Here is a 27,692-nt window from a genome sequence, read left to right as displayed (position 1 = left end):
AATTAATGCCCAGTGATAGGGACCTCGCCTTCCTTCTGTCGGGTGGACTGGATCGGGGGAGGGGGAGTGGAGCTCCCCCTATCCCCAGCTGCTGACCCCTTCGCGAGCATATCTCTCACGGAGCGATCTCCCTTTTTCTTAACGCTGGCCATGATGACACGTCTGATGGGTCGACAAAGTGGCTTCTCGGGAGGCATAGTAATAAAGCCTCACGTAGGGTCCACCCTCGGACTCCGGAAGATGCGGTGCAGTCCTCACCAAAGCGGCCCCCAAGCTGCAATAGGGAGCGGGAGGACGTGATCCCCGTCTCAGTGGGCGCCAACGCCACCGCTCGTCCACTCCGCGCTCTCCCCCTCGCTCCCAGGCCTGGAATTCCCACCCCGGGGTCCAAGCTGTGGCCGGCCATCCTCTCCCAACATTAGGCCGGCCAACTCCAGTCCTCGTGCATCAATGAGGGGAGGTTGCTTGTGGCTCCAAGACTCAGGGCCGCTTCTCTAGGCTCCAGAAGGCACACCGGGAGCCAGCACCCTCACTGCGATCAAATCGGAGCACCGCACCGCTCCGCAGGAAAGCCCTGGGTGAAGTTGATAGGCGTAGGCCCCCTCCGAACTCCCAAACACACCCCTCAGATGTAGGCAGGGGGTTGAAACTTCCGCCAGGAAAGCCACAGGCGGCGCCGCCCCGAACAAGTCAGAAAATAAGGGCCATCCCAGGCACTCCACAGCCCGGGGCGGCCGCACCATAGAGGGGGATCCCTCGCTCTGTATTGAGGTAAGTTCTGCTGCCCAATGCGGATTCCAGCCCCAGGCAACCAGAGACAGCTGGCGGGCATGCCAGGCCCGGCACCACGGCCTCAATCTTCGCGCTGGCTGCCCAGCACCGCTGCTAGCCATCACAAGGCAAGTAGGGGGGCCCCGCTCGCCTCTTCCCAGCGTCGGCCCCGAGCCCTCCGCCGCCGACAGCCACGAACTACGCCTTCGTAGAGGCACCTCAGTCCACCCTGCGGAGGGTCGCCATGTTCCTGGACCCTGGCATGAGGGTTACTGCCAATTCAGGGGAACTGCAGGGACAGAATAACCCAGGGCGAGGGGCCGCGGCGGGGAGCCTCCGGGCTCCACAGCTCTTCAGGTCTGTTGTCCAATGCGGATTCCAGCCCCCGGTAACCAGAGACAGCCGGCAGGAAGCAGCGCTCCGGCGCTGCTAGGCCCGGCAACGCGGCCTCGATTTTTGTGCTGGCCGCCCAGCGCGGCGTCCTGCGGACCCAAGGCAAGCAGGGGGGCCGCGCTCACCTCCTCCCGACGTCGGCACCAATCCCTGCAAGGATCGCCCTCCGGGGGGAACAACCTTTACAACGCAACTTTTACAACGCACTACACTTACAACGCATTTTTTACAACGCAAAATCCATTACAACGCATTCCATTACAACGCATGACACTACAACGCATTTTTAAAAACTACCTTTACAACGCATTCCATTACAACGCATACTACCTTTACAACGCATACCATTACAACGCATAATATTACACTACACTATCCAACACTTACCCTACTGTTGCACCCCCTGGAGTTAGAATAGTAATTTTTACCCCTATACTATCCAACACTTACCCTACTGTTGCACCCCCTGGAGTTAGAATAGTAATTTTTACCCCTATACTATCCAACACTTACCCTACTGTTACACCCCCTGGAGTTAGAATAGTAATTTTTACCCCTATACTATCCAACACTTACCCTACTGTTGCACCCCCTGGAGTTAGAATAGTAATTTTTACCCCTATACTATCCAACACTTACCCTACTGTTTCACCCCCTGGAGTTAGAATAGTAATTTTTACCCCTATACTATCCAACACTTACCCTACTGTTGCACCCCCTGGAGTTAGAATAGTAATTTTTACCCCTATACTATCCAACACTTAACCTACTGTTGCACCCCCTGGGGTTAGAATAGTAATTTTTACCCCTATACTATCCAACACTTTCCCTACTGTTGCACCCCCTGGAGTTAGAATAGTAATTTTTACCCCTATACTATCCAACACTTACCCTACTGTTGCACCCCCTGGAGTTAGAATAGTAATTTTTACCCCTATACTATCCGACACTTTCCCTACTGTTGCACCCCCTGGAGTTAGAATAGTAATTTTTACCCCTATACTATCCAACACTTACCCTACTGTTGCACCCCCTGGAGTTAGAAAAGTAATTTTTACCCCTATACTATCTAATACTTACCTTAAATGCAATTTAATATTATGCGTTGTAATGGTATGCGTTGTAAAGGTAGTATGCGTTGTAATGGAATGCGTTGTAAAGGTAGTTTTTAAAAATGCGTTGTAGTGTCATGCGTTGTAATGGAATGCGTTGTAATGGATTTTGCGTTGTAAAAAATGCGTTCTAAGTGCATGCGTTGTAAAAGTGTGCGTTGTAACGACATACATCCCCCTCCGGGGTCCGACTCGCTGCACCTCTATCTCCTCAAGGCCCGGTCCCGGGGTCAGCGTGGGCCCCCGCCGTCTCCTGCCGCCGGGGCCGCTAGCAGAGGGCCGGTGCCCTTTTGCCACCAGTCGCCAAGCTCCTGGACCGTGGTATGAGAGTTACAGCCAAGTTAGGGGGGGCTGCAGGGACAGAATAACCCAGGGCGAGGGGCCGCGGCGGGGATCCTCCGAGCTCCACGTCTGTTCAGGTCGCCATCTTGGCCACGCCCCCGGGCCTCTTTTTAATAGGCTGTTTGTGTGTATATTAACAGCGTCATATACCTATTTGCAGTCTTTTTTAACTGTATTTGATATATTGAATAAAAAAACTGCAAATAGATTTGTGACACCAAACAATACGTGAAAAGCATAGAATGTAAGTCTCCTGAGGAATATCTCCATTTTCAGTTAGAGCATAGAGTACGGCTCTGTATCCTTTTATTGCGACTAGGAAACCTCCCATTAAAAGTTTATAATTCCAGATGGAATATCTAAAGAAAACAGTTCAGGTATCTATGACTTGTGTAATGGAGGAGTTCAAGATCTTCCTCATGTTTGGTCAATCTCCCAAATCCGATCCTGGTAGCCCATTTGTTTTAGCTACAATGCCACTTGTACTCAAGATGTAATCATGTTATGCTAGTCACGTCCTAATGAATTTGTCTGTCAGAATTTGTTCAAGTTTTTAAAGCGTTTTTGAAAGCTATTTTAAAGTGTATAATTACAATGGTTTTACATCTATGTATTTTATATTTGTCGAGCTCAGCAGAGGTCTTAATCAAATTAAATAGAAAACATGAACCTACACACAAACTGCCTCTTCAAAAAAATTGCCACTGGATCAATCTTTTAGAAAAACAGTATAGGTTAGAAGCACAAGGGTCTTAGAGGTCCTGATGAAGTCTGTGCATCTTGCAAAGCAGATGAAACATGTCGACCTAGAATAGACACTGGCTCAGTAAATTCATTTTTGGGTCATGATGGTTTTAGCCATATCACAGGGCCCTCATGTAGGAGAGTAGGATCTGCTTCTTAATGTTTTTTTTTTTTGTATTATTTTTTTTTATTAACAGTTTTCAAATGCAGTCAACAGTGCATTATACAACGGACAATTAGGCCATGATACAACAGCACACAATCTCCAGAGTAGCATCAGTATTCAGCGTTCAATAGTACATTAAGACAAACAATAAAGAGAAAAGTAAAAAATAACAAAGACGCACCGATTCAATCACTCAATCGGGTACACTTGTAAATAGTCAATTAAGTATTTCCAATAATCTCTAGGTCTCGACCCCCTAGGAAGTTCCTCCTCATATGTTTTCAGAGTGTCTTTGCAAAACGTTAGATCATGAATCCATTGTTTGACCCTAGGACTCCGCCTACTGTTCCAACATAACAATATTCTTCGTTTGGCCAATAACATTGCAATTACATAGAATTTACGCTTTACAGATCGTAATGCAGGCATAATCCCCAACAGGCAGGTTCTTTCTGAACATACAATCTCCATACCCATCATGGCACCCACCACCTTTGCTACCTTTTCCCAATACTCCGCCACTGCAGCACAGGACCATGCCAGGTGATAGAAATCCGCCCCCTCCGCTCCACAGCGGCAGCAACGAGAGTCTTCCCGTAGTCCGTACTTATAGAGTCTGGCCGGTGTGTGATAGGTCTGATGCAAATATTTATAATGCAACATTCGCAAATTGCTATTTGGTGTTAATAACCCTGTCAACGAGCAGGTCATCTCCCATTCTTCTAACGTTAACGGGTCAGCCAACGCTCTGTTCCATTTTTCTAGGGATTTATATGTGTTTCCCGCTAGGTCCTCTTGCAATTTACCGTATAGCTTCAATACTAATTTTACGGCAGTGGGTGTGGTGATCAGGAACTGCAAAGCAAGCAGTTGCAATGGTTCTTTCGGAAATGAAGGGTACAACTTCTTTAGGGCACCTTGTAATCTGTAGTATGTGAACTTAAATAATAACGTTTGATTACTAATAAATGTAAATTCCTCCAGTGTTTGGAATGTCCCATTTTGAAACACATCCCCCATGTTAGTTACGCCCACCTGTCTCAGCAGCCCCATCCCCACTTTTTCATGTGTTACCGACAGTTCCGGATGATATTGTAGTGGCAATGCTGGTGGGTATAACGGCAGCTTTTTTGCCTTTTTGCCCATTACTCGCCACGCTCTGTTCGTTGCGTCTATTGTGTTTATGTCTCGGTTATGTAGTGGAGCCCTGACATGCGTAACAATTGCCCGCAGTGGAATTGGCGCTGCATCTCCCTCCTCAATGGCAGTATGTGTCAGGAACGGTATGGGGTGATACCAACCATGAGCAAACTGCGCCTGCGCACACAAATAATATAACAAAAAATCCGGCACTTTGAAGCCTCCCTGGGCATATGGTAGTGTCAGTGCTCTGAGCTCAATCCTGGCCTGCTTACCCGCCCATATCAACCGAAGGACCAGTGCCGATATTCTGCGAAACACCGCAGCTGGCGGGTGGATCGGAATATTATTAAACAGATATAGCAGCTTGGGTAAGATGACCATCTTCACGATGGCTAGTCTATCTGCCAGTGATAGTGGTAACTGTATCCATCTGTCTACTTTGATCTCTAAGGCACCAAGAACCCTACCGTAATTAGTACGGATAACCAGCTCCGGGTCTGTGATACCAAATTCCCAGATATCGCACTGGCTCTGTTTGCCATTCGATTGGAAAATCCAATTGATGTGGATTTGTGGTATCTGTCAGCGGTATAGCCAACGATTTGGCCCAATTAATTTTAATGCCCGAGTATTGTTCAAATCTTACATACTCTCGCAGCAATGCATTTAAATTAGTCTCTGGCTCTCGTACATATAACATCATATCATCTGCATATAACGAGATATGCAGTGGCCTCTGCGGAAATTGCAGAGCTGAGTAGTGATGTTTCTGCCTTATTTTACACGCCAATGGCTCCATTGCTAATGCGAATAATAACGGGGACAGTGGGCATCCCTGCCTTGTTCCCCTGCTTATCTGCATCGGTTCAGAGATGTATTTATTAATACGTATACGTGCCGTCGGGGCCTTATACAGTAGTTGCATCCATTGTAGGAATCGGAGCGGAAAACCCATTCTACGTAGTACAGCGTGCAGATAAGGCCATTCTAGCGAATCAAATGCTTTGGCCGCATCCAAAAGGATCGCAGCGGCTTTGGTCGAGGGCTTTAGGTAATGCGATAACGCAAACAGTGTTCTGGTGTTGTGCGTCGTGGATCTTGTGGGAATAAAGCCCGCCTGGTCCGGTAGCACCAACCAGATCATTAATGGCTGGAGCCTCCGAGCCAAAAGTTTAGCCAGAATCTTTACGACCACATTAATTAGGGACAGAGGTCTATAGGAATCACAGTACTCAGGATCCTTGGTCGGTTTCAATAGCGCAATAATAAGTGCTTCTCGTAACGTGGGTGGCAACACCATCTTGGCATGAGCGTTCCCATACATCTCAACCAAGTGAGGCGCCAGTGTAGCAATGAACTCTTTATGAAATTCGCACGTGAATCCATCCGGACCCGGTGCTTTCCCATTTGGCAAGAGATTTAACCACCTCTGTTACCTCTTCCACAGTAATAGGCTCTGCCAGATAAGCCCTATGTGCATCAGACAGCCACGCTATCGCTACGTCATCCAGATATTCCCCTATCTCATCTTCTGACGCTGTGTGTTGCGACTCATATAATTTCCCATACGTATTTCGAAACTCCCTGAGTATATCCTGTGCTCCAAACTGCATGTCCCCCTGTTCATTTCTCACTCCCCGTACAATCTGCGGCGCCCTCCCTGTGCAGATCTTTGCTGCTAAGTGTTTCCCCGGTCTTCCACTCTCACCATAGGCTCTAGCTGCTTGGTGTTTTGACATGTACTTAAGTTCATCTTTTGCATATGTTTGGTATTCAGATAAGATAGTTCGGATATCACCCAACGTTTTAGCGTTTTGAGTACTTTCGTACTCTCACTCTAATGTTCTTAGTTTCCCCTCCCGCATCACCAACTGTTGACGTATATCTTTCAGTATGCTTGCACTAGTTCCTTTACAGATACCTCTAATGTTAGCTTTGAACGCTTCCCATAACTACCCAGGGTCTTCCGTGGTGGGTTCATTTAATTCAAAATAGTCCTTTATGGCTTTCCTTATTGCATCTGAATATAGTGGGTCAGATAATGCTCTCGCGTTGGACCGCCAATTAAACGGTGGAGGTACATAATTTGGCATAACTAACGATAACCGGACCGGATTATGGTCTGAAAGCGTCCTGGGGAGATGGCTGACTGACCCTTCCCAGAGCAACACTTCAGCAGAGCCCAACCAGTAGTCTATGCGAGACCAACTATTGCTGGCCGCTGTTGCATGCGTTGCTTCTTTACCTACTGGATTCCTTTGTCTCCAGATATCCGCAAGACCCCTATCCACCATAATCTCCACCAGTTTCCCCCTGGCCCTCTTGTGGGGTTCATACGTGTTGCCCGACCTATCGAGGCCGTCTTGCAGCGCTACGTTAAAGTCACCTCCCCAGAGTAGCGGAATATCAGGCAGCGCACTAATTTTACACCATAGCGTATGATAGAAGTCCGGATCATCGGTATTTGGACCATATATGTTAGACAATGCTAACCTCTGCCCCCTCAATCTACCCGTTAGTAGAACAAACCTCCCCACCCTCGTCCTTTAGTGTAGTTTCCACGTCAAAATTCAATCCCTTCCGAATCAGAGTCATGACCCCTCTAGAATACGAGGAGTAAGTCGAGCTGTGGACTGACTCCGCCCATCTGCTCCCTATCGACCTAGTGGTTGCGGGCGCAATGTGTGTCTCTTGCAAGAATGCAATATCGATGTGATGACGGTCTAAGTACGCCAATACATGCCTAATTTTCTTGGGGTTATTCAGCCCTCTCACATTCCATGTTAATAACTTTAGCTGTTTACTACTAAGTGTACTTTCACCCATTTTGTACCCACTTTTTACCGTATCCTGCCGATAACTGAAATGCAACTAATTTTGCTGCGGTCGTCCCGGAAGTTATCTTTCTTAATGCGCTTACCAACAACTCTCTGGACGTCCTCCATGCCTGCCCCGTACCATGACCTCTTAAACAATTCCCAAATCCATCCCGTCCTCCCCCCTCCCACTTTAGCAACCCAACTCTGCCAAAGACATTTCCCAATACAACAAAACATCGCAACCTAACTTGATTTGGGGAACACCCGCGTGGGGGATCCACCAAGAGCACACAACTCCATCCAATTTAATGGTTGTGGTCGGGAACACATTTGTTATGCAAGCTAATCTATACTTTACAATAGTTTAGTCAGAACAACATATTCAAACTCCGTTTCTTAACTTTCTTGTGGCTACAGTCCTTACAGATGGCAAAAGGGTGCCTAGGTTTCCAATCACAGCATACCTACCCCCTCGCGGCCTATTCCACCGCAAGCCCTACACCATGAAGAAATCAATCTTGTGTACTAGTAGGGGGCACAAATCCCCACATCCCCCTGCCATTGTCCACAGTTCAGTGACAGTCCGAGTTGTGCCATCCAGTCCCAGACCCAGCACAACGCACATTAAGGGCAAGAACCAGCGCATCTTCTACGACATTCGCCACAGTTACATCCGTGCCCATTAGCAATCCCACACAAGTTACCTTACAGCAGCCTTCAGTCCGATTCTCTGTTCTGTTCTGTTCGTTTTTGCTCCTTACGCCTGTTATTGAGCCTCTTTAGAAATTCTTGCGCATCCTTAGGCGTCTTGAGAATCGTCGCCCGACCTTCATGCGTTACCTTCAGGCGCGCCGGGTAGAGCATAGCGTATTCAATCCCTAATTCTCGCAGCTTACGTTTGACCGGGTTGAATTCTTTTCGCGCTAGCTGTACTGTCACCGTGAAGTCTGGATAAAAGTCCAGCTCGTTGCCCTGGTAGCTGACCTTGTGTTTTTCACGGGCCATGCGGAGAACGACATCACGGTCACGATAGTTCATTACCCGCACTACTATGGGTCTTGGAAGCATGCCAGGCTTTGGCCTTGGGGCTAGAGTTCTGTGCGCTCGCTCTACCAGAAAGACGGTTGAGAGGTTCTCTGTCCCAAACACGCTTCGTATCAGCTCTTCGACATATGTTTCCATCTTTGCTATGTTCATGGATTCTGGAACACCCGCTATGCGTATGTTATTGCGGCGGGATCGCGCCTCTAAATCCTCCGCCTTGTTTTTGATGACATCCAGCAGTCGCTCCATCTCCGTACATTTCCGGGCCGTGGCGTGCGATTCGTCCTCCACCGCTGATATGCGAGTTTCAGCTTCCACCAGCCGTTCCCCGTGCCCATCCAACTTAGCAGCCATGTTGTCTACCCTCAGTGTAATGGAGTCCAGTTTGCCATGGATATCTTGCAAACTTTGCTGTATGGCCAGCAGGGCGCCCTCCATACCTGCTGGCGGCTCCTGCGCGTCGCCCGACCCCTCTCTAGAGGTCTCCAACGCCCCTTTCGCTGATTTTCTCGCCTCAAAGTGCAATTTTGATTGAACTCTGTCCGATTTTCCCATTCCGACTTTTCTTTCCTTTCTCGCGCTATTGCACTCTGCACGTGTGTATCCCCACTGCAGAGGTATCCGGGCTATCCTCCACCAGCACCGTGCGTCTGCACTTTACGCCGGAGCAGTCCCACCTCGCGCCCTGCCACAGCCTTCTTGCGGTCCCGCGTCTTCAACCGTCTTCCCGCACTTTTCCCTTCACCGCCGACTTCAGCAGCACTTTCCCAACTAAAATCACCTGTGTTGCTGTTCCTGTTCTCCTGTGCTTCTCATCCACCACTAGGTGCACCTTGTGCAGATGCTTGCACCCCTGCTCTGCCCGCCAGCACCAACAGCACGCACTAGTAAACCGGCTCTGTGCATAAGTCCTACAACGTGGTGTGGTCAATTCATATCACCGCGCTACCGCCGAACTTTCTCTGGCCGCGCCCCTCCTCCAACAGCGGTAATAGTTTCGATATTTGCACTTTCTCGTGCCTCACAGCAGCAACACACCGCATTCAATTGCTGACCCTCTGCACAGCGCAGTCTTTACTCGCCGCTTTAGCAGCTCCGCTGTATGGTCACGTTTTCCCCTTGTACCTCCAAGGTGCCGGCCACCATTTCACGCCTTGGGCTGCTCTTCACAGTTGCGCTCGGTCCTCGGCGCGCCTGCATGTCTTCTTCACCAACCCTTCCTCAGCTGCGTTCATCGCGCCACTCAGGCCACCACAGCGACTCCTCCTTCCCGCTCCGACTCGCCTGTCCGCTCTTGAAGTTTATTTCAGGCTCGGGCTTTCACCGGGCGCCGCCATCTTGTCCGTCCCCGATCTGTTGCATCAGGCCGCCACCACAAGTCGCTCTTCTGTACCTTTCCGCCGCCTATGCTGTCCAGCTCCACGTTTCAATACCTGGACCTTCTGTTCCGATCGTGGATTATCGCTCACATGTAGCGTAAGGACTCCCGCATTTCTCTTTTTTCCGCTATTATCTGTTCCCGACCGGCAGAGCCGACTTAGCAGGCAGCCATCCCGCCGTGCGCCCTCTAGCGCCCCCCAGGATCTGCTTCTTAATGTTACCCCCACTTTTTGCTGGTGATTCACTGTCTTTTGACTTTAGTCTGGCTGGGGCCCTGCTATTCAGGACCCCAGCCTAGCTACTTCCTCTCTAAATTGATTCCTAGTACCTTAGGTACACCACAGATTGGATTCTAGGGTGCCCTTATAAGTCCCTAGTATATGGTATACTATGTACCCAGGGCATAGGTACCCCAGAGGCCTACCAGGGGATGAAGCATGTATTATGCCGCCCCTGGAAAGCCCTCCAAAATGACACCACAGGTCTGCTACTGCAGCCTCGGTAAGGTGGTGCATGCACCCCTTACAGAGATATAGGTTCACTATATCTCACCTAGCACTTCACATAGAAACCTATCAGTCACCCCTGTGGTAGGTCTTATCAATCCTGAAGGCAGGGTGCTTGGTTTTGTGTGAAAGGGTGCCCATGCATGAGCAAAACCCCTCTGCAGCCTTCAGAATCTCTTCTCTCGGGTTGTCTGTGATGCAGCTTGACCATATACTCTTAAGTGCATTAGAACCAAACGGTAAATGCTAACTTTGGACTGGCTGCATGGAAACATGTCATGTTTGGTGTCGAACACCTTGGAATCATATCCCCACACCAGTTACTGGTGTGGGAGTATGATCCCACACTTCTAGAGGGAGAGACATGACAGCACCGGTATACCCGGTACCAACTTAAAAGAGCCCTGGCATCACAAAATGGATGCTGCAGCCGCAGACACGAGTCTGGCCTCCTGCTGCTAACCAAAACTCCGGCAGGGGAGGCCTGGACAATAGGTTTCCTGTCACAAGAAGGGGTCACCACCTCCAATACAGGCTTTAGTGTATTGGGGCTGGGTGGGTGCACTCTGAGAGTGCTTTGAAGTCCTGCACTGCGGGCACATTTGGTGTTCCTGTGCATAGTCCAGCTCAAACCGGTTGCAGGGGCTAACAGCCCCTGCTCTGGTGCGAAACTGGACAAAGGATGGGTTTAGCCATCACTCTTTCCAAACCCTCCCATAGGTGGGTCCCCTGAGTTAGTCCAACCCCTCCCTTGGGTATAAGATCGGAACGCCTGGCAACAGGATTTTAGATATTCCTGGACGAAACCATGAAACTGAATCCTGGAACTACGACCATCTGTTCAACGCCAGATGGCTGAAGAATCTCCCTTGGAGTAAAGGAGTTACACCCCTGCTTGGCAGGCACCAAAGACTCATCTGTCCGGTCTGCATCTCCAGAGCTCCCGCTGGACGCCGAAGACTATGCAACACCAGAGGTTGATCTCCAGACTTCCCAGACACCGAACCCGAGTCCGCAGCAAAGCTGAGACCCATAGCCCTCATGGGTACCGTGCAACCGGAAGCCCTGGAAACCGTGCACATTTGCAAGTGCATCAGCTTCTCGACATCCCTTGAGGCTGTGCATTGGGTTACCTGTAACCCAGACCCAGGACAGAGAATCCACTGAAGATTCTCAGCCTACCCACTCCGACTGACCCGTGGGCCGCCATTTTGTGATTCCTCACGAGGTCCCTTTGCGATCCCTGGTCCGTCGACTGGTGGGTCCCTGTGAAGGTGACTCTGATTTCCTTTGGGCTTTCCTGGTTGCTCCAGACATGCACTCACTCGTCCTTGCTGGGGGAGTCCCTTGAACCTTGCTGGCCCGCACCGAAGCATCTTTCTTCTTTCTGCATGGGTTTGCTGTTGCCATAGCTTGTTGTATCTAATCCATCCACCGACACTGCAGCACTCGGCATCCTTCGTGGGACAGCTTGAATCCAGCTCCTGGTCATCCTCGACGCCACCTTGTCCTTGTGGCTGAAGATTCAAGCCTTACCTTCTTCACCTGAAACATCCGACATCAGTGGGCATTCGTCTATCGTGCCCCTGGTCACTGGCAAGTGACCTAGACTCTGTCCCCTCTACTTTCAGGTTCTTCACATCTCCAATCCAGGCTTGGATCTCTTCGGACACTTTGCATCTTCCTGGCAGCAGCACTTCTTCACCAGCTTCCATTGAAAACGACATCGTGACCCGACGCCATTTGACACCTATGCACCCGGCTTCCCTGGGTGAGGTAACTCGAGTACTCCGGTGCTCCTGTGGGTGTTGACCCTAGAACTGTCTACGTCCAAGAGGGTTTGGCCTTAGTCCACTTCTAAGTGTCCTTTAACTCTAAAAATCTAACCGCGACTTTCCCCATAGAAGCTAACAGTGTCACTACCTTGGGTGGTTCCTTGGGGTCCCAGCGATTCTGCAAGCTCTAGGTCTTGTGTCTAGTTAAGTTGCAGTTCTTAAACCACTATTTTAGTATATGGTTTGGCTCGCCCCTAGGGCCTAACGTGTATTTGTGCTACTTTACTGTGTATTTGAAGTGTAACATGTGCTTTTGCCTCTAGCCTCATAAAGAGACCAGAGCGGTGTGTTTAGGAATAAATACATATATTTTATATATATACCCGGTGTGGTCTCCTTTCAGTTAGCCATTCAAGAGATTATAGACTGGTAAAACAAGCTGCTTTACATTCGTTCAAGACTTAGCCTGAAGGCTGTTCTCCATAGCTGCCCCTAGGATAGCTTTCAATAAAGGTTGTCTTTAACCTATCATCAATAAGTGGTTGTTTGGACTGGTGCAAGGTGCCCACTATAACTAGTGGACAGCATATACCAGGCCAACTTCTCACACCTCTCATTAAAAAGGTGGATTAGAGTTCCATGGAGATATGTTGACGTTTTCTGTCCTAATATCCCACAAATGAAATAGAGACTATCAAAGTGCTCCCTTCCACTGCCAGATGGAGCCTACCTGGTGTGACTACCTCATCAGGGGAGGAACTGATGATGAAGCATGCCACATGATTAGCTTGTTGATGCGGGTTCTATAAGAACACATTTTGTGTGCCGGGAGGGCACTAAGAAGCAGGGCATGGTGATGGCTTTTTTTAGGGAGCCCCTCTCCACTTTTGGTTTGTGTAACTCAGTGTAGAGAAACCGAAGGGCTTTCCCACATAACAGGTCCCCTCCCCTCTCAATGGTTTTGGCTTTCTCTCTTCATACATGCTCTATTCTGTCTCATTCCCTTCTGATTGTATTCTTGACTTTACTCTGCAGTATGCCTATCCCTACCCAAGCTTCACTGTAAAGAGGGAATTTGCTAAGCTGTCATCATGCTAGTGCCCTTGAATTACTCATATGACCCACACTTTGAATAATTACCATTAGTGTTTCACCAGCTTTGGTCTCACCCTCACATTGCCCTCTTTTCATGGTCTGTACTCTTTCAGCCTGGTGCCCTGCTACTACAACAATGCATGCCCTCTTCATTTAGTCGTCTTACTGCCTTGCCAAAGCTTCTTGGTTGCGCTGTGTTCTCACTCATCCTTGTGACTCTGATCAGTTTCACTGGTCTCAACAGCTTTGAAACCCATATTAACACCCACACAGTTGTCGCCCCGCGTCTCCTCTCAGTTACGGTCTCATATGCTCCCGGACATGGCACGTGATCTGCACTCACCACTACATTTACTTTTCAAGATGGATCAGAAAGTGCATATTTTCATGTCTGTGGTGACAGGACGGAAGAAGAAAGGAATCATGTGCCTAATCAGACACACATGAGGAAGGGGGAATGGTGGGGAAAATCACAGGCTGAAAACACAGAAATGGGAGTCAACAAAAAAAACACATGATGAATTTAAATTGGGTAAATGAAATTGAAAATATTCTTTGCTATTGATCTGTTTTGGTGCAATGGTCACCTTCCACATTTTGCTTCAGGCGGCACACAGGTAGATTTGATTCAATTTCCAAGTCATGCAGCAGGAGTCACCACATCTTCTAGACCTAGTGGACTCCTGCTATCTTGGCTGCCACCCATCAGTTTCATAAGATGTTTGATTTCACACTGGGTCATACTTAAACCACATTGTACTCCACCTGAACTGGATATGTTTTTCTATAACATCACGGTGACTCAATACTCTCATCTCTTTTAATACTTAGCTTTTGTTCACTGGTTCACTTTGTGGCATTTAAAGTAATATCGTTGTACTGCAGTGAGAGAATAAAAAAAGGTACCTGATTTGCAGGAATTGTAAACTTTTTTTAGTAGTCGCAGGCATTTGTCGTCTTTCCAGCAATGAATAATTTGAGACAAAATGTATAAATCAGCTTCTGGAATTGGATCTTCAAAGAAGTCTCCTAAAAAGGAAAATGTGTCAGTAGCATATATCGTTTGACATGTCTGCTGTAAAGCTTCATTAAAATTCAAATTTCTTCATTCTTAGTTGTTGCTTGACATTCCTGGTATGTCTTGTTTTAATTTAAACGTTTTAAATTAACTTGGAATATTCTATTCAATGAGCACAAAGTTTCTCGGCCACTAACATTGAAACATGAATAGCAGTTGCCCCCTCCAGCGAGCCGCGTTACAACAGTACATATATCTTAGTGCTTAAAATGTACACTACAAAGTGTCGGTTACCAGACTTTTCTGAGAAGCCTGCAGGTTCTGCCAAACTTTGGAGTTACTGAACCCCCAAGACTGGCATTCCTTGTTCATCCCCCACCCTACATGCCCTGTCCTTTTATCATACTCTCGCAGGTTGCTTTGATCCCTGCTTCTCCCTTTCTCGGGGTTTTTCTGTCAATATTTTCTTTCTTTCATCACTTTTCTGATTTTTCTCTCTCTTATTCTGGGTCAAGTATAATGAAGGAAACATGTGCTCTGGTCTCCAAAAAAGAGTGCAGTTGGCCCCAAAGGGAACCACCGGCACAAATTAAGCATTAAGAAAGCCACCCCATAATTTCTTACATTCACCTTTCCTCTGACATAAAAATACACTTGACCAACATCTCAGCAAACCGCATGTAATTCTTTAGCCTCCTATCATTGAGCAGATTGTGGCACTAAGGGTAAGCAAAGCTACACTGGCAGGGAGAGAGATAAGACATAAGGTCTCATGCTTTACACATATTCACCATCTCACACACTGTCTGCTCAAACAAAGAAGATGATGAAGACTAAGCCCATCTTAAATCCAGATTTTCTTTTTATATATAGGCTCTAGCATTTACATATGTACTACTTGTTTTTTAGAATATGTAGTTGTTATTTCTTCATTATTGGGTACCCCAGCAAAATTCCTTAGGGTTCCTTAGGGTTCATAGATTAGCCCTTCTTTATTCCCTAAACCTTACATCAACAACCTGGCAAAACTATCTGTTTCGACTTCTTCTGGGAGAAGCTAAAGGTCTATTTGACAGCGTCCGATTCCTGGACTCTTGTTTTCTCCAGACGTGAGGTGGTTAGCAAGGGACTGAGACAGAAAATAGGCTTTGGCATTAACATAAAAGTGTCCCCTGTTAGTGAATTAGAAAGCTAAAAAAGTGCCCCGTGTTTGCAAATTAGGGCAACTCTTAACATGTTTGGAAGGTTTGAAAGACTGCATGGAATAAAGCTTTCCGCAGCCAATGTTTGTTTTAATGTCATAGAAACCAACAGTGAAAACTAACCCAGCCGATCATACAACAAGCCCACAAACACTCAAACACCGGCCTACACACTGACTTGCCAGGCCAGCCCATCTGCTATTGCCTGATTGCCCCTGAGGCCTGTCCGACCCTGGTTAGGTGGTACAGTGACCTCCCTGCCCTGTACTCCAATCCTTTGAAGGACATTCTCCAGTCTTCAGCTAAACCTAAGAGCGTAATTTGTAAACTTTCATGCAATTCTTGCTGCAGAGATTCTATTGAGCTGCTGCCGGCGGCGCCAACCTACTGTAGTATGCGAAGCATATATGCAACTTTGGGAAAAACTTGCGTCCTTTCCTTTGCGGCAATTACATTACAGGCCCAAATATTATACACAACTGTGCATGCTGACACCAATGCAGCGGCATCATTTTTGGAATTAAATGCATCCTCTGGTTCTTTAAAGACGCGAGACGCATGTCACACTTATAAAAGGTCAAAGCTGCTTGTAACGCACACACAGCCTGCCTTCAGCTCCTTCTTGATTGACATCGCCATTTGTGCTAGCTTTCTTAACAAAAACAAACGCCACAAATCACTCATTTTCGGATTATTTGTTGCTCTTATGCATTTCCATTAAAAAAAACTCGCATTCCTGCAGCCACATTTCTTTCTCCCTTGTTGCATCCATTTGTTTAATCAATTCTTAATTATTTAAAGACACTGAAAGTGACAACAACCTTATTTTTTTGCGATTTCCATAACGATACATAATTTGTTTGCGTCCTTATTCTTGTTTTATTTAATATTTCAGAAAGCTTTGCCCTTCACATAAACAACTTCCACATAGTTGCTCCTCATATACACGGGGAGAATTTGTGTGGCATCCATATGATATTTAATTGTGGCTGTAGATTGAATGAGGGAGTGGAAGAATAAAACAAAAACAAAATGCTGGAAGGAATGGGTGTGGGGGGGGGGGGCAACATGAACAGAGAGGGTGTAAATAAAAGCACTTTTTTGTTTTTTTCATGCTGGAGTCACAGCTCTGCCAAGGACCATGCATCAATTGTTGACCTAATGCAGTCTAATGTGGTGGTATGAGTGTTTCATGGGTTACCCTTTAACCATTGCCCAACTGAAGTTGCCTTTTATTTTATAGCAGACTACAGTATCTTTTCACTTTTTTTACATCATTTTACACGTTTTGACAACCGTTCCCTTAGGGGATACCAAATATAATGACCGATACCTGCTATAATATTTGGTATTGCCTGTGTTTGTCGGGTTAGAACTTACCAGTATTCGATTTGACATGGTCTTATTTTAGATGCGTAAGCATCGTATTTCTATGCCAAATAGCACAGTTCCCTGTGTTTTCCAACATCTTTTACTATGGGAATACCTAATAGTATAGCTCATGTTTTGGTGTAATATCTCGTATCCCCTACATTTCATGAGTCACCCTTTAGCCTTTAGCCATTAGCAGTTGAATTTGCCTTTGATTTGATAGTAGTCTACAGTATCTTTTCACATTTTGTATATCATTCAACAAGATTTTCCCATTCAGTTCCTTTGGGAGAGACCAAAGATAATGGCCTATTTGGGCTATATTACTTAGTATCCCTATGTGTCTTTGATTTAGGACTTACCAGGATTCAATTTGACATGGTCTTGTGTTGGCAGTATGAGCCCAGTGTTTTCCTCACAAATAGAACCCTTCCTTGTGTTTTTTCCAACATTTTTCTAACGCTCGCTGAATGAACTACGCAATAACCTTGTCTTAAAATGCAACCTTACTTCAAAACACAGCTGCTACATGAGTCTAGACAAAACAGCGACAATGTCTGCAATGCCCTGTCACAGACTTCAATGCATTCCCGGGCCAGCGTGGCTTCTAACCGACACGTCACCTTTGGCACAGAGGTTTGACATTGACACCTTGGAACCTACGCACAGCACTCTTGGCATCGATGCATCAATGTTGGTGCCTGACTTCAGAACCAATGCATGGCCTGTGATGTTAGTGCATCACCTCCGTATCACCTCCATATTTGAATGCATCGCCATCGAGTATCGATGCATCCAAGGTACTGTCAGTGTGTCTGCATGTCTCATTTATCTGGCACGTGCTTCATGGCAGTCGGACTGAACGTTTGGCTTTTCCCCCTATCGAGCGCGACCAAATAGCCCCTGTTGGAGCTATTGACTTCTAAGCACTGCATTTTGATTTAATCTTGCAAAACCCACATCTTGACTTCTGTATGTTGGACTTTTGTCGTTTTGGTCTTGTTTTAATGAGATAGTGATTGCTATTTTTCTAAACTGGAGCGGAGTACTTTTGTGGTGTTTTCATTGTGTTACTGTGTGTGTGTAAACTTTTAATGTGTACTACACTTACCCTGACTAGGATTTTGGTTCCTGCTTGGACACGGTGCATACCTCTGCCAACCAGAAACCCAATTCCTAACACCAAATTTCTCACACCTGCGATTAGTGGAGTCCGAAAGAGCAGAACAAGGCCCTACTGGAAAACCATAATGGAACCATAATGGCATCAAGACCAGCCCCCAACAATAAGAGAGCATCAAGGGATCCCCGCACCTGGGCTGATTAGGCCAATGCATCGCTGAGGGCTGCCAAAGGGCAGGAGGGGACCTACATGCCTGCAAGGGCCAGCTGACTCCAGTGTAGATAGGTGGGTTATGACCCCAGCAAGAAAGGGCCACAACGAAATTATGCCGATGGGATAGAGTTCTCCTATCTGGTTAGTGAGCTGAAAAGAGTGTGTAACGAGGTCCGCTACTTATTATATTTTAAAGATGGTAAACAAATTGTAAATGAAAGATATACCTAGAACTTTAGAAAGTTTGTGTAATTTAAACTTAGTTTGTATAGGGAAAATACGTTTTCTTAACAATAACTAATGTTAACCTTTGTTTTTCTAATTGTGTATATATATATATATATATATATATATATATATATATATATATATATATTACCTACTGGCGGTCGCCAGTAGGTAGTTATAGTTAGGACCACGTTTCCATAGGAAAACCTCAACATTCTATTTTGAATAACTTTGGCGCCGGTCGACGAATCCTCGCGAATTTCTCAAAATAGGTGGGGCGCTACGCTCCGCTCCTACCCTGAAAGTCTCGGGGGGATCCGTCAAGCGGGGGCTGAGATAAAAGGGGGGTCCCAAAACGCGTTTTTCCCATGCATTTTTCCATAGGACCTTTAGAACGAGCTACAGCCCGAACGGCTGAACAGAATTACTCAAAATTTGGCAGAGAGGTAGTCCCTAGGTCAAGGAAGTGCCTTTTGTAGGTTTGGTGTAAATCTGTTCAGTAGATTCTGAGAAAATAGCCTTTAAATCAATATATATATCTGAGCCCGCTTACGGTACGCTTACCGTACGATTACGGTAAGCGTACGGTGGCGTGCGCGAGCGCGATTCTGATTGGCTCTTAGATCTTAGTAAACATTCGAATCGGCCGAAACCAGGAAGCGGCGGCCGCCATTTTGTCTCTCGCACTGAGTGTTGTTTATCAAACATGATGGCCAAAAACATGTTACGGGGCTGTTTTGACAACTCCCTCCCACATAGTCATGTTGAGGGAGTCCACAAACATCCCCCAAGAGCAAAAACGGTTTTATTTTTTTTTCGGCAATTTCGCGGGGTACGCTTACCGTACGCTTACCGTAAGCGTACGGTAAAAAAATAAAAATAAAAAAAACACTATCCACACTTACCCCACCCCCTGTGCTTTTGGTGGCCGAAGGCCACCAAATGTACAGGGCTTATTAATAGGTAAAAAAAACTAAATTTTGGCAACATGAAATTATAAAATTGAAATAAAAAAAACACCATCCACATTGACCCCACCCCCTGTGCTTTTGGTGGCCGAAGGCCACCAAATGTACAGGGCTTATTAAAGTTGATAAAAACCGTGCACGGAACGAACTGCGTTAAGTGGGCGCGCACGCCTCGAATGGCGTAAAGTAACTTAGCATTTAAAAAACCGTACAAATTCACTGAAAAAACCATAGGTTTCACACACGTTATAGTTAGGAATTAGCATTTAAAAAACCTTGCAAATTCACTGAAAAAACCATAGGTTTCACACATGTTATAGTTAGCGGAAATTTTACTGATAAAAAACCAGTGAAATTCCCCCGTTATAGTTAGTGCAGGCAACTATAACTCACGCGACCGCAATCTTCTGCTGATGACATATGTGTCTTTATGAAAAAAAAATATTTGTAATATATGTATAGCTAAAAATGTATGGAAGAAGACATGGGCATATAAGTGTCTAAATACAGTATTAGCATCAGCAGAGGATTGCGGTCGCGTGAGTTATAGTTGCCTGCACTAACTATAACGGGGGAATTTCACTGGTTTTTTATCAGTAAAATTTCCGCTAACTATAACATGTGTGAAACCTATGGTTTTTTCAGTGAATATATATATATATATATATATATATATATATGCATATATATATGTGTGTATGCATATATATGTATATACATATGTATGTATATAGATATGTATGTATGTATATATGTATATATATGTATGTATATATATGTGTATGTATATATATGTGTATGTATATATATGTGTGTATATATATATATATTCACTGAAAAAACCATAGGTTTTACACATGTTATAGTTAGGAATTAGCATTTAAAAAACCTTGCAAATTCACTGAAAAAACCATAGGTTTCACACATGTTATAGTTAGCTGGACATTTCACTCGTACAAAACCATTGAAATTCCCCCGTTATAGTTAGTTCAGCTAACTATAACTCGCGCGCCCGCAATCCACTGCTGATGACGTCACATATTACATCACTCATGACATGGTCAGTGAAATCACTGATGACATCTCAAATGACATCACTGATGACATCATCCATTTACTATGTGTTTCTAAACAGTTTTAATATGTTTAAAATATATAGGGAAAGGCATGTTGAAGAATGAGTGGATGTACAAATTTGTGAATGGATGATTTTCTAGGTGCGTAACTGAGTCTATTTGTGAGTCATTACATGTATATTACTGCATACTAGTGACTAAACTGTGTGAATCTCTGTATGTGTCTGTGTGTTTGTGTATAAGTGGCTGCATGGTTTTGTGAATAGCAGTATGAGTATCAATATGGGTTATTTATTAGTTGTCTAAGTATCTGTATGGGTGCCTGAGTGTATTAGTGGGTGAGGTGTGTGTGACTCTGTGTATAGATGTATGAGTGGGTGATTCTATGGGTGCATGGTCTTTAGAGTGCATCTGTGATGAACTGTACGGTTGAGTGAGTGTATGTATGGGTGTGTTAGGGATCGAATGTATATCTCAGTAGTAGATGTGACAGTAACTACATATATGAAACACATTGAATATGTGTGTAAGATTATATAAGTATCTATATCTGAGAGTGTGTGATTGCGGGACTGGCTGTATGGATGAGTGTGTGCTTGTACTAGAAATTGAATAAGAGTGTCAAAATGTTTTAGTATTTTTATGAGTAAGTGAACTTAAGTGTGTTTAACTGTATAGGTGAGTCAATTGGTCTGTGTTTAATTATTTGCACAACTGACTAGGTGTGTCAGTACCTCAATGGATGATTGGAAGTGTGTGAGTGTCTATATATGTGTATAAATGCATATGATAGTCTTGTACGGAGTGACTGTAAGAATGAGTGACTGTACAGGTGAGTGAGTGGAGGTGCATGTAGATGTAAGAGTCAATGAGTGGGTATGTAGTTATTAGTATTGGAGTTTCTATGGTTTTCAAATTGGTCATCTGAAAGTTTGAGTTGGTGTTTCTAAATTTATATTAGGATGGGAGAAGATGTACTATTTTTTCACATATATGACGTCATCATTGATGTCATCAGTGATGTCATTTGAGATGTCATCAGTGATGTCATCAGTGATGTCACTGACCATGTCATGTGATGTAATATGTGACGTCATCAGCAGTGGATTGCGGGCGCGCGAGTTATAGTTAGCTGAACTAACTATAACGGGGGAATTTTAATGGTTTTGTATGAGTGAAATGTCCTGCTAACTATAATGTGTGAAACCTATGGTTTTTTTCAGTGAATTTGCAAGGTTTTTTAAATGCTAATTCCTAACTATAACGTGTGTGAAACCTATGGTTTTTTCAGTGAATTTCAAAGGTTTTTCGAATGCTAATTTTTGAATTTTTTATTATATTTTTTATATATTTCTTTTACAACAAGTTACTTATGTATATATTTATAGATTATCTGTATCCTTTAATTTGGAATGGCTCAGCTTTTTTTTTTTGGAATTTGGATAAAGTTTAACAGCATAGTTAATATCTTCTATTAACTTATATACATTTTAATTCATACATTTTTTTTAAAGGTTTTTTTTACCGTGCGCGCTCTGTGCGCGCACCCAGTACGCATGCGTACGTTTTTCGTGTACGCATGCGTATGTTATCTACGTATGCATGCGTACGTCATAATGCGCGCTCGGTGCGTGCACTAAGTACACATGCGTACGTACTCCGTGTGCGCATGTGTACGCTCTCCACATACGCATGCGTATGTCGTGCGTGCTCTGCGCGGTACATTCGCGCATGCGCGCGTACTACTCACGCTGAGTTCGCGCAAACGCGCGTAGTACGCTCAGGCATGCGCTCGTGCTTCGTATGCGCGTAATTCGTACGCGCGCGTAGTACGTTCACGCATGCGCATGTGCTTCGTATGCGCGCTACGTACGCGCGTAATACTACGCGCATGCGCTCGTGCTTCGTATGTGCTCTACGTACGCATGTAATACTACGCGCATGCGCGCGTACTCGTTCGCGCATGCATACTTGCTCCGCCGTGCGCGCACCGAGCGCACCTCAAGTCATGTGATTAAAAAACAACACTTTTCATTCGTTCATACTAGTTTCAGTTTTAGATTCTTCCAACACCACACCCACTCCCCTCATGGCAAGTCATGTGATCAAGAAACAACACTTTTCATTGGTTCAAAGTAGTTTCATTTCCAGATTCTTCCAACACCACACCCACTCCCCTCATTATTACTTCTGATTCACTAGGAGAAGGAGCTAATCTGTTTTTGAGATACAATGGCAGAGCAGCAGCCATCTTCTGAGAGTGAACAGGATACTCTTGTGAGACAGAGTCAGAGGAAGCAGAAATACTCCTTCATATGGCAGTTTTTCAATTTTCCAGAAGGCCAAAAGAAGGTGAATGCACCAAAAGTCACCTGCATGCTTTGTCACCGGACCTTATCACGTGGAAAGGCTAATAAGAAATTCTCTTTTAGTATTCACACAATGTTAAGGCACGTTGAAAAAGTGCATCCTGCGACTTTTACTCAAGCAGTTAGTGAAAACCCACCAGCAGCTCAGCCGAGCACATTCATAACAGCTCAGCCGAGCACACCATTGGCAGCTCAGCCGAGCACTTCTTTTGCGGTGGTGCCTTCTCCTACTTCTACACCTCTGGATATACGCCCTTCTTTTCGGAGGCTGTATACACGGTGCATGGACTGTCATGCTCTCATTTCTCTGGGTGAGACCAGTATTGATCTCATTGAGAGGAAATTAGAGCAGCACTTATGCACTAGGCCATAGTTTTTTTCGTTTTTTCGTTTTTCTCTTCCTCTGTCCCTACATTAACACAAGGGCTCTTTTTAGAGCCACCTAAAATCTAAACACAAAAACTTGTTTTTTAAATCTATTTGTCGATTTTTTTTTAGGTGCGCGCATGGTGCGCGTACCCTATGATTTTTTTAAAAAAAAATATCGTTTTTTTCACCCTTTGTGATCCTTCAGGGACTCCCTGACAAAGACTGGGGGGTCAGAAAGTCTCTACCATGCCCCCTTTCCATGTTCTCCACCTTTGTTTTAAATTTAAACACATTTTTAAATAGTTTTTTTTAATTGCAAGTAAAATGGTGTAACGCCCTGAACGTCTCAGGATCGTTTAACAGACACGATAATGAGGACGCAGCCACTTGTGAAGGGTTAGGTATTTTAATGAAGGCAAAAACAATACAAAGAATAAACAAAGTTATAGTCACTGGAATCCTCCAGGCTAAGGACGTTACCAGCCCACCGCACGGATGGTCCTAACCGTCCTCTGCATATACGCCGATCCCGGCGTATGCCAACAGAGGGCAGAAATGAAATGGCCGACAATGCCAATCGGTAGGCTGTGAGGGGCACGAAGAGTGTTGGGGAGAATCGAGGAGTCAGGGAAACACCCAGCCGGGGTCTCTACCTGAAGGGAGCAGCCGCTCAACCTCTTCCTCAGACTGCACCGGGACGCGGAGTCACCTCCTGGTGATGCGTCACCGATACCCCAATCAAAAGCAAGAAGACTGAACCGAGAGCAGCCGCTCGATCGATCCTGTGGACTTCCGAGTCTGTAACGCGGCAAACACCTCCTGGTGTGCGTTACAGCTGGCAGTCCCTGTATCTCTGGTCGGGCTGGGAGTTACAACTCCAACCAGCAAAAGCGCCACTGCGCTTTGACTCAGCCGAGTCAAAAAGCGAAGCTCAATGGTTGACCGGTAGAGCTTCCAGGTCCTTCACAGGTGACGATGGGGCAAGACACGGCCCAGGGAGTAACGACTCGACCTACCTCCGTTCTTGCCTTACTGGAGCACCACTCCGGAACACTGCTCTTCACGAAGCAGGTACGTCGGTGTAAACACAATATCCGACAGCGTTGTACCTCCCGGTTCCTCCCTTTATAGGGCGTGTTTTCCTTGAGTTATGTAACAGCTCTCCTGTTTACATAAGGGCGTGTTTTCCTTGAGTTATGTAACAGCTCTCCTGTTTACATAAGGGCGTGTTTTCCTTGAGTTATGTAACAGCTCTCCTGTTTACATAACCTCTCAACCGCTAAGCATCCTGGGAGATGTAGTCCATTTTCGCTGGTTACCGTTTTCTTCCCCTCGTATGACAGGAATTCTTGACAGTACATCCTCCCTCTCAGCGGCTCCCCACGGGTCCAGCGCTGGCAGGAAAACGCCGATGGAACAAGGAGACCAAGCGCGGAGCATGAACCCCTTCAGCCGGTTCCCATGACTGCTCCTCCGGGCCATAGCCTTTCCACGCAACCAGGTACCACAGCTTCCCCCTGCGCCATTTGGACGCCCGTATGCCCGACACTTCATACTCCACCTCCGACTCCACGCAGACCGGCCTAGGTGTCCCAGACGGCTTGGAGGGTGCAGGTTTGAGCAATGATACATGAAAGACAGGGTGTATCCGCAATGACTGGGGCAAGCACACCTTCACGTTCACGGGACCCATACACTTGGTAATTCGATAGGGGCCCATGTACTTGGGATGGAACACACTGTTCTTTCGAAACCTCATGTTTCTTGTGGATATCCAGACGTAGTCTCCAGTGCGGTACAGGGGCCCGGGCCTTCTCTTCCTGTCTGCCGCAGCCTTGTATCTTCTCTTGGCCTCTATTAGGACAGCCCTTGAGCGCATCAACGTGTCTTTTATGTGTGCCACCCTGTCCGCTGTGGCGGGAATCCTGTCCTCTCTGAACGGATGTAGAAATGGCAAGAACCTGGGATGTTGGCCATAGTTGCTATAGAACGGAGATGACTGTGTGGAGCTGTGAGTGGCGTTGTTATAGGCTATCTCTGCAACCCATAGCAAGTCGACCCATTCTTCCCTGCCCTGGTCCACAAAACATCGCAGATACTGTTTGAGCGTTTGGTTCAGGCGCTCGGTTTGGCCGTCCGTTTGAGGGTGGTAGCTGGTGGACAGGGCGGTCTTAACATGCAGCGCAGTGCACCAAGTCTTCCAGAATTGCGCAGTAAACTGCGACCCCCGGTCCGACACGATCACCCCAGGTAATCCATGCAGTCGTACCACATTCTTTAGAAGTAGTGACGCCAATTCCCCGGCCGTAGGGACTCTCTTGCAGGGGATGAAGTGCCCCATTTTCGTCAAGTAATCCACCACCACCAGTATTGCCGTCATCCCCTGGTTTACCGGTAGGCCCACCACGAAGTCCAGTGATATGCTATCCCATGGTCTATCCGGGGTCGGAAGTGGATGTAAGAGCCCTTGGGTTCGGCCATGGTCGGCCTTCATGGTAGCACACGTAGGACACTCCTGTCCCCACCTCCTGACATCCACTCTCATGGTTGGCCACCAGAAATGCCGTCCCATGCTAGCCACCGTTTTTTCAAAGCCCAAATGACCTGCGCATGGAGAGTCATGGCACCAGATGAATGCTTGTTTCCTTAGCCTAGGCGTGGGTATCAATAGGCACCTGCCCTTCAGGGGTATCCCGTCCTTCAGCTGCCATTCTCTGTGACTGAGGAGCCACCTCCGCCATGCGAACGACCTGATCCCTCTCTTTATTCCCCTCAGGAAAGTATCCGGTTGGATAACCCCCAATACCATCCTCGGGGAAATGATGGAACGCTCGGTCGCAGGCAATGGTTCCTTAACTGCAGATTGACGGGACAGGGCGTCCGCCTTCCGGTTTTCCGTCCCCGGCCGATATGTGATGCGGAAGTTGAACCCCGCAAAGAAGATCATCCACCGCAGCTGCCTGGGAGAAAGGTGTCTTGTGGCCGTCATGAACTGTAGATTCCGATGGTCCGTGTACACCGATACCACATGTCTTGCCCCCATCAACCAATGCCTCCATTCGGTGAAGGCGTCCTTGATTGCGAGAAGCTCCTTCTCCGCAATATGGTAGTTGCGTTCGGCGTCGTTGAGTTTGCGGGACATGTACGCAACGGGATGAAGCACCCCTGTGTCGTGGTTGCGTTGGGACAAGATAGCCCCCAGCGCCACATCCGAAGCGTCCGCTTCCACCACGTAGGGGAGATCCGGATCGGGGTGAGCCAACACCGGCGCCTTACCAAAGGCGCTTTTCAGGGCCTCAAAGGCTGTGTTCGCTTCAGGGGACCAGACAAACTCCTTGGACTTCCTCAGTAGCTGTGTGATTGGGACCACCAATCCTGAAAATCCATCTATAAACCGCCTGTAAAAGTTGGCGAAGCCAATGAAACTTTGGACGTCCTTCACGCTTTGGGGCACCGGCCATTCTTTCACCGCCTTGATCTTTCGTTCTGCCATCTCCTGTCCCTCTGGACTCAGCATCACTCCGAGGAATTCCACGGACGTGACGTGGAAGTCACACTTGCTGAGTTTACAAAACAGCATGTGTTCCCTCAGCTTTTGGAGCACAGCTTTGACGTGGTGTACGTGCTCCTCCACACTGGACGAGTAGATGAGGATGTCGTCGATATATACGACCACGTAGATATCCAACTCCTCTCTGAATACCTCATTCAAAAAGTACTGAAAGGCTGCCGGGGCGTTGCACAGACCGAACGGCATGACGAGGTACTCAAAAAGGCCGAACCTGGTCTTAAAGGCGGTCTTCCACTCGTCTCCGTCCCTCATGCGCACCAGATGGTATGCCCCTTTCAAATCCAACTTGGTGTAGATACGAGCTTTCTTGACCTGTTCCAGAAGTACACTGATGAGAGGCAAGGGGTACCGATTTTTTATGGTTATCGCATTCAATGCCCGAAAGTCCACACAGGCTCTCAGCTCCCCATTAGCTTTCGGGATGAAGAAGAGTGGCGAGGCGGCCGGAGACTTGGACGGGCGGATGAATCCTAGCTTGAGGAGTTTATCCAGGTACCCCCGGAGATGCACGTTTTCAGGCTCCGTCAGGGCATACAGCCTGCCGCTGGGAACGCTGGCCCCTGGCACCAGGTCGATCTGGCAGTCAAACTGTCTATGTGGAGGTAGCACTTCCGCCTTCACCTCATCAAATACATCCTCAAAACTGTGATAAGCCTGGGGGAGAGCCACATCTTTTTCTGCCGCTGTAGCCACCGTCTGACTCCCGCTCTCATCTGCGTCAAGGGATTCCGTTCTTTTTCCACAATGCAGGATGCAATACGGTGACGTCATTTCGACGCGATGTGTTGGCCAATCCACAGAGGGGTTGTGTTTCTGTAGCCACGGCAATCCCAATATGACGCCATATTGGGGCGCTCGGATGATGTTAAAATCGATTTGTTCCAAATGGTTCCT

The 27,692-nt window shown here is 46.7% G+C and overlaps 1 protein-coding gene across 6 annotated transcripts in view; it reads right to left on the bottom strand.

The window, feature by feature from the left end:
- The window catches only part of LOC146830264 (acetylserotonin O-methyltransferase-like), an 856,304-nt gene that overhangs the window by 92,332 nt on the left and 736,280 nt on the right, over positions 1-27,692 (bottom strand). For all 6 annotated transcript variants that reach the window (XM_085604463.1, XM_085604461.1, XM_085604465.1 and 3 more), the window contains one exon: positions 14,197-14,319. In XM_085604463.1, coding sequence (XP_085460589.1) covers positions 14,197-14,319 — 123 coding nt within the window. The remainder of the gene's footprint in view (positions 1-14,196; positions 14,320-27,692) is intronic.

The sequence above is a fragment of the Triturus cristatus genome, chromosome 5_1 (assembly GCF_964204655.1).
Source record: "Triturus cristatus chromosome 5_1, aTriCri1.1, whole genome shotgun sequence".
In the NCBI taxonomy this organism is placed as follows: domain Eukaryota; kingdom Metazoa; phylum Chordata; class Amphibia; order Caudata; family Salamandridae; genus Triturus; species Triturus cristatus.
This window is presented reverse-complemented; position numbering and strand designations above follow the sequence as displayed.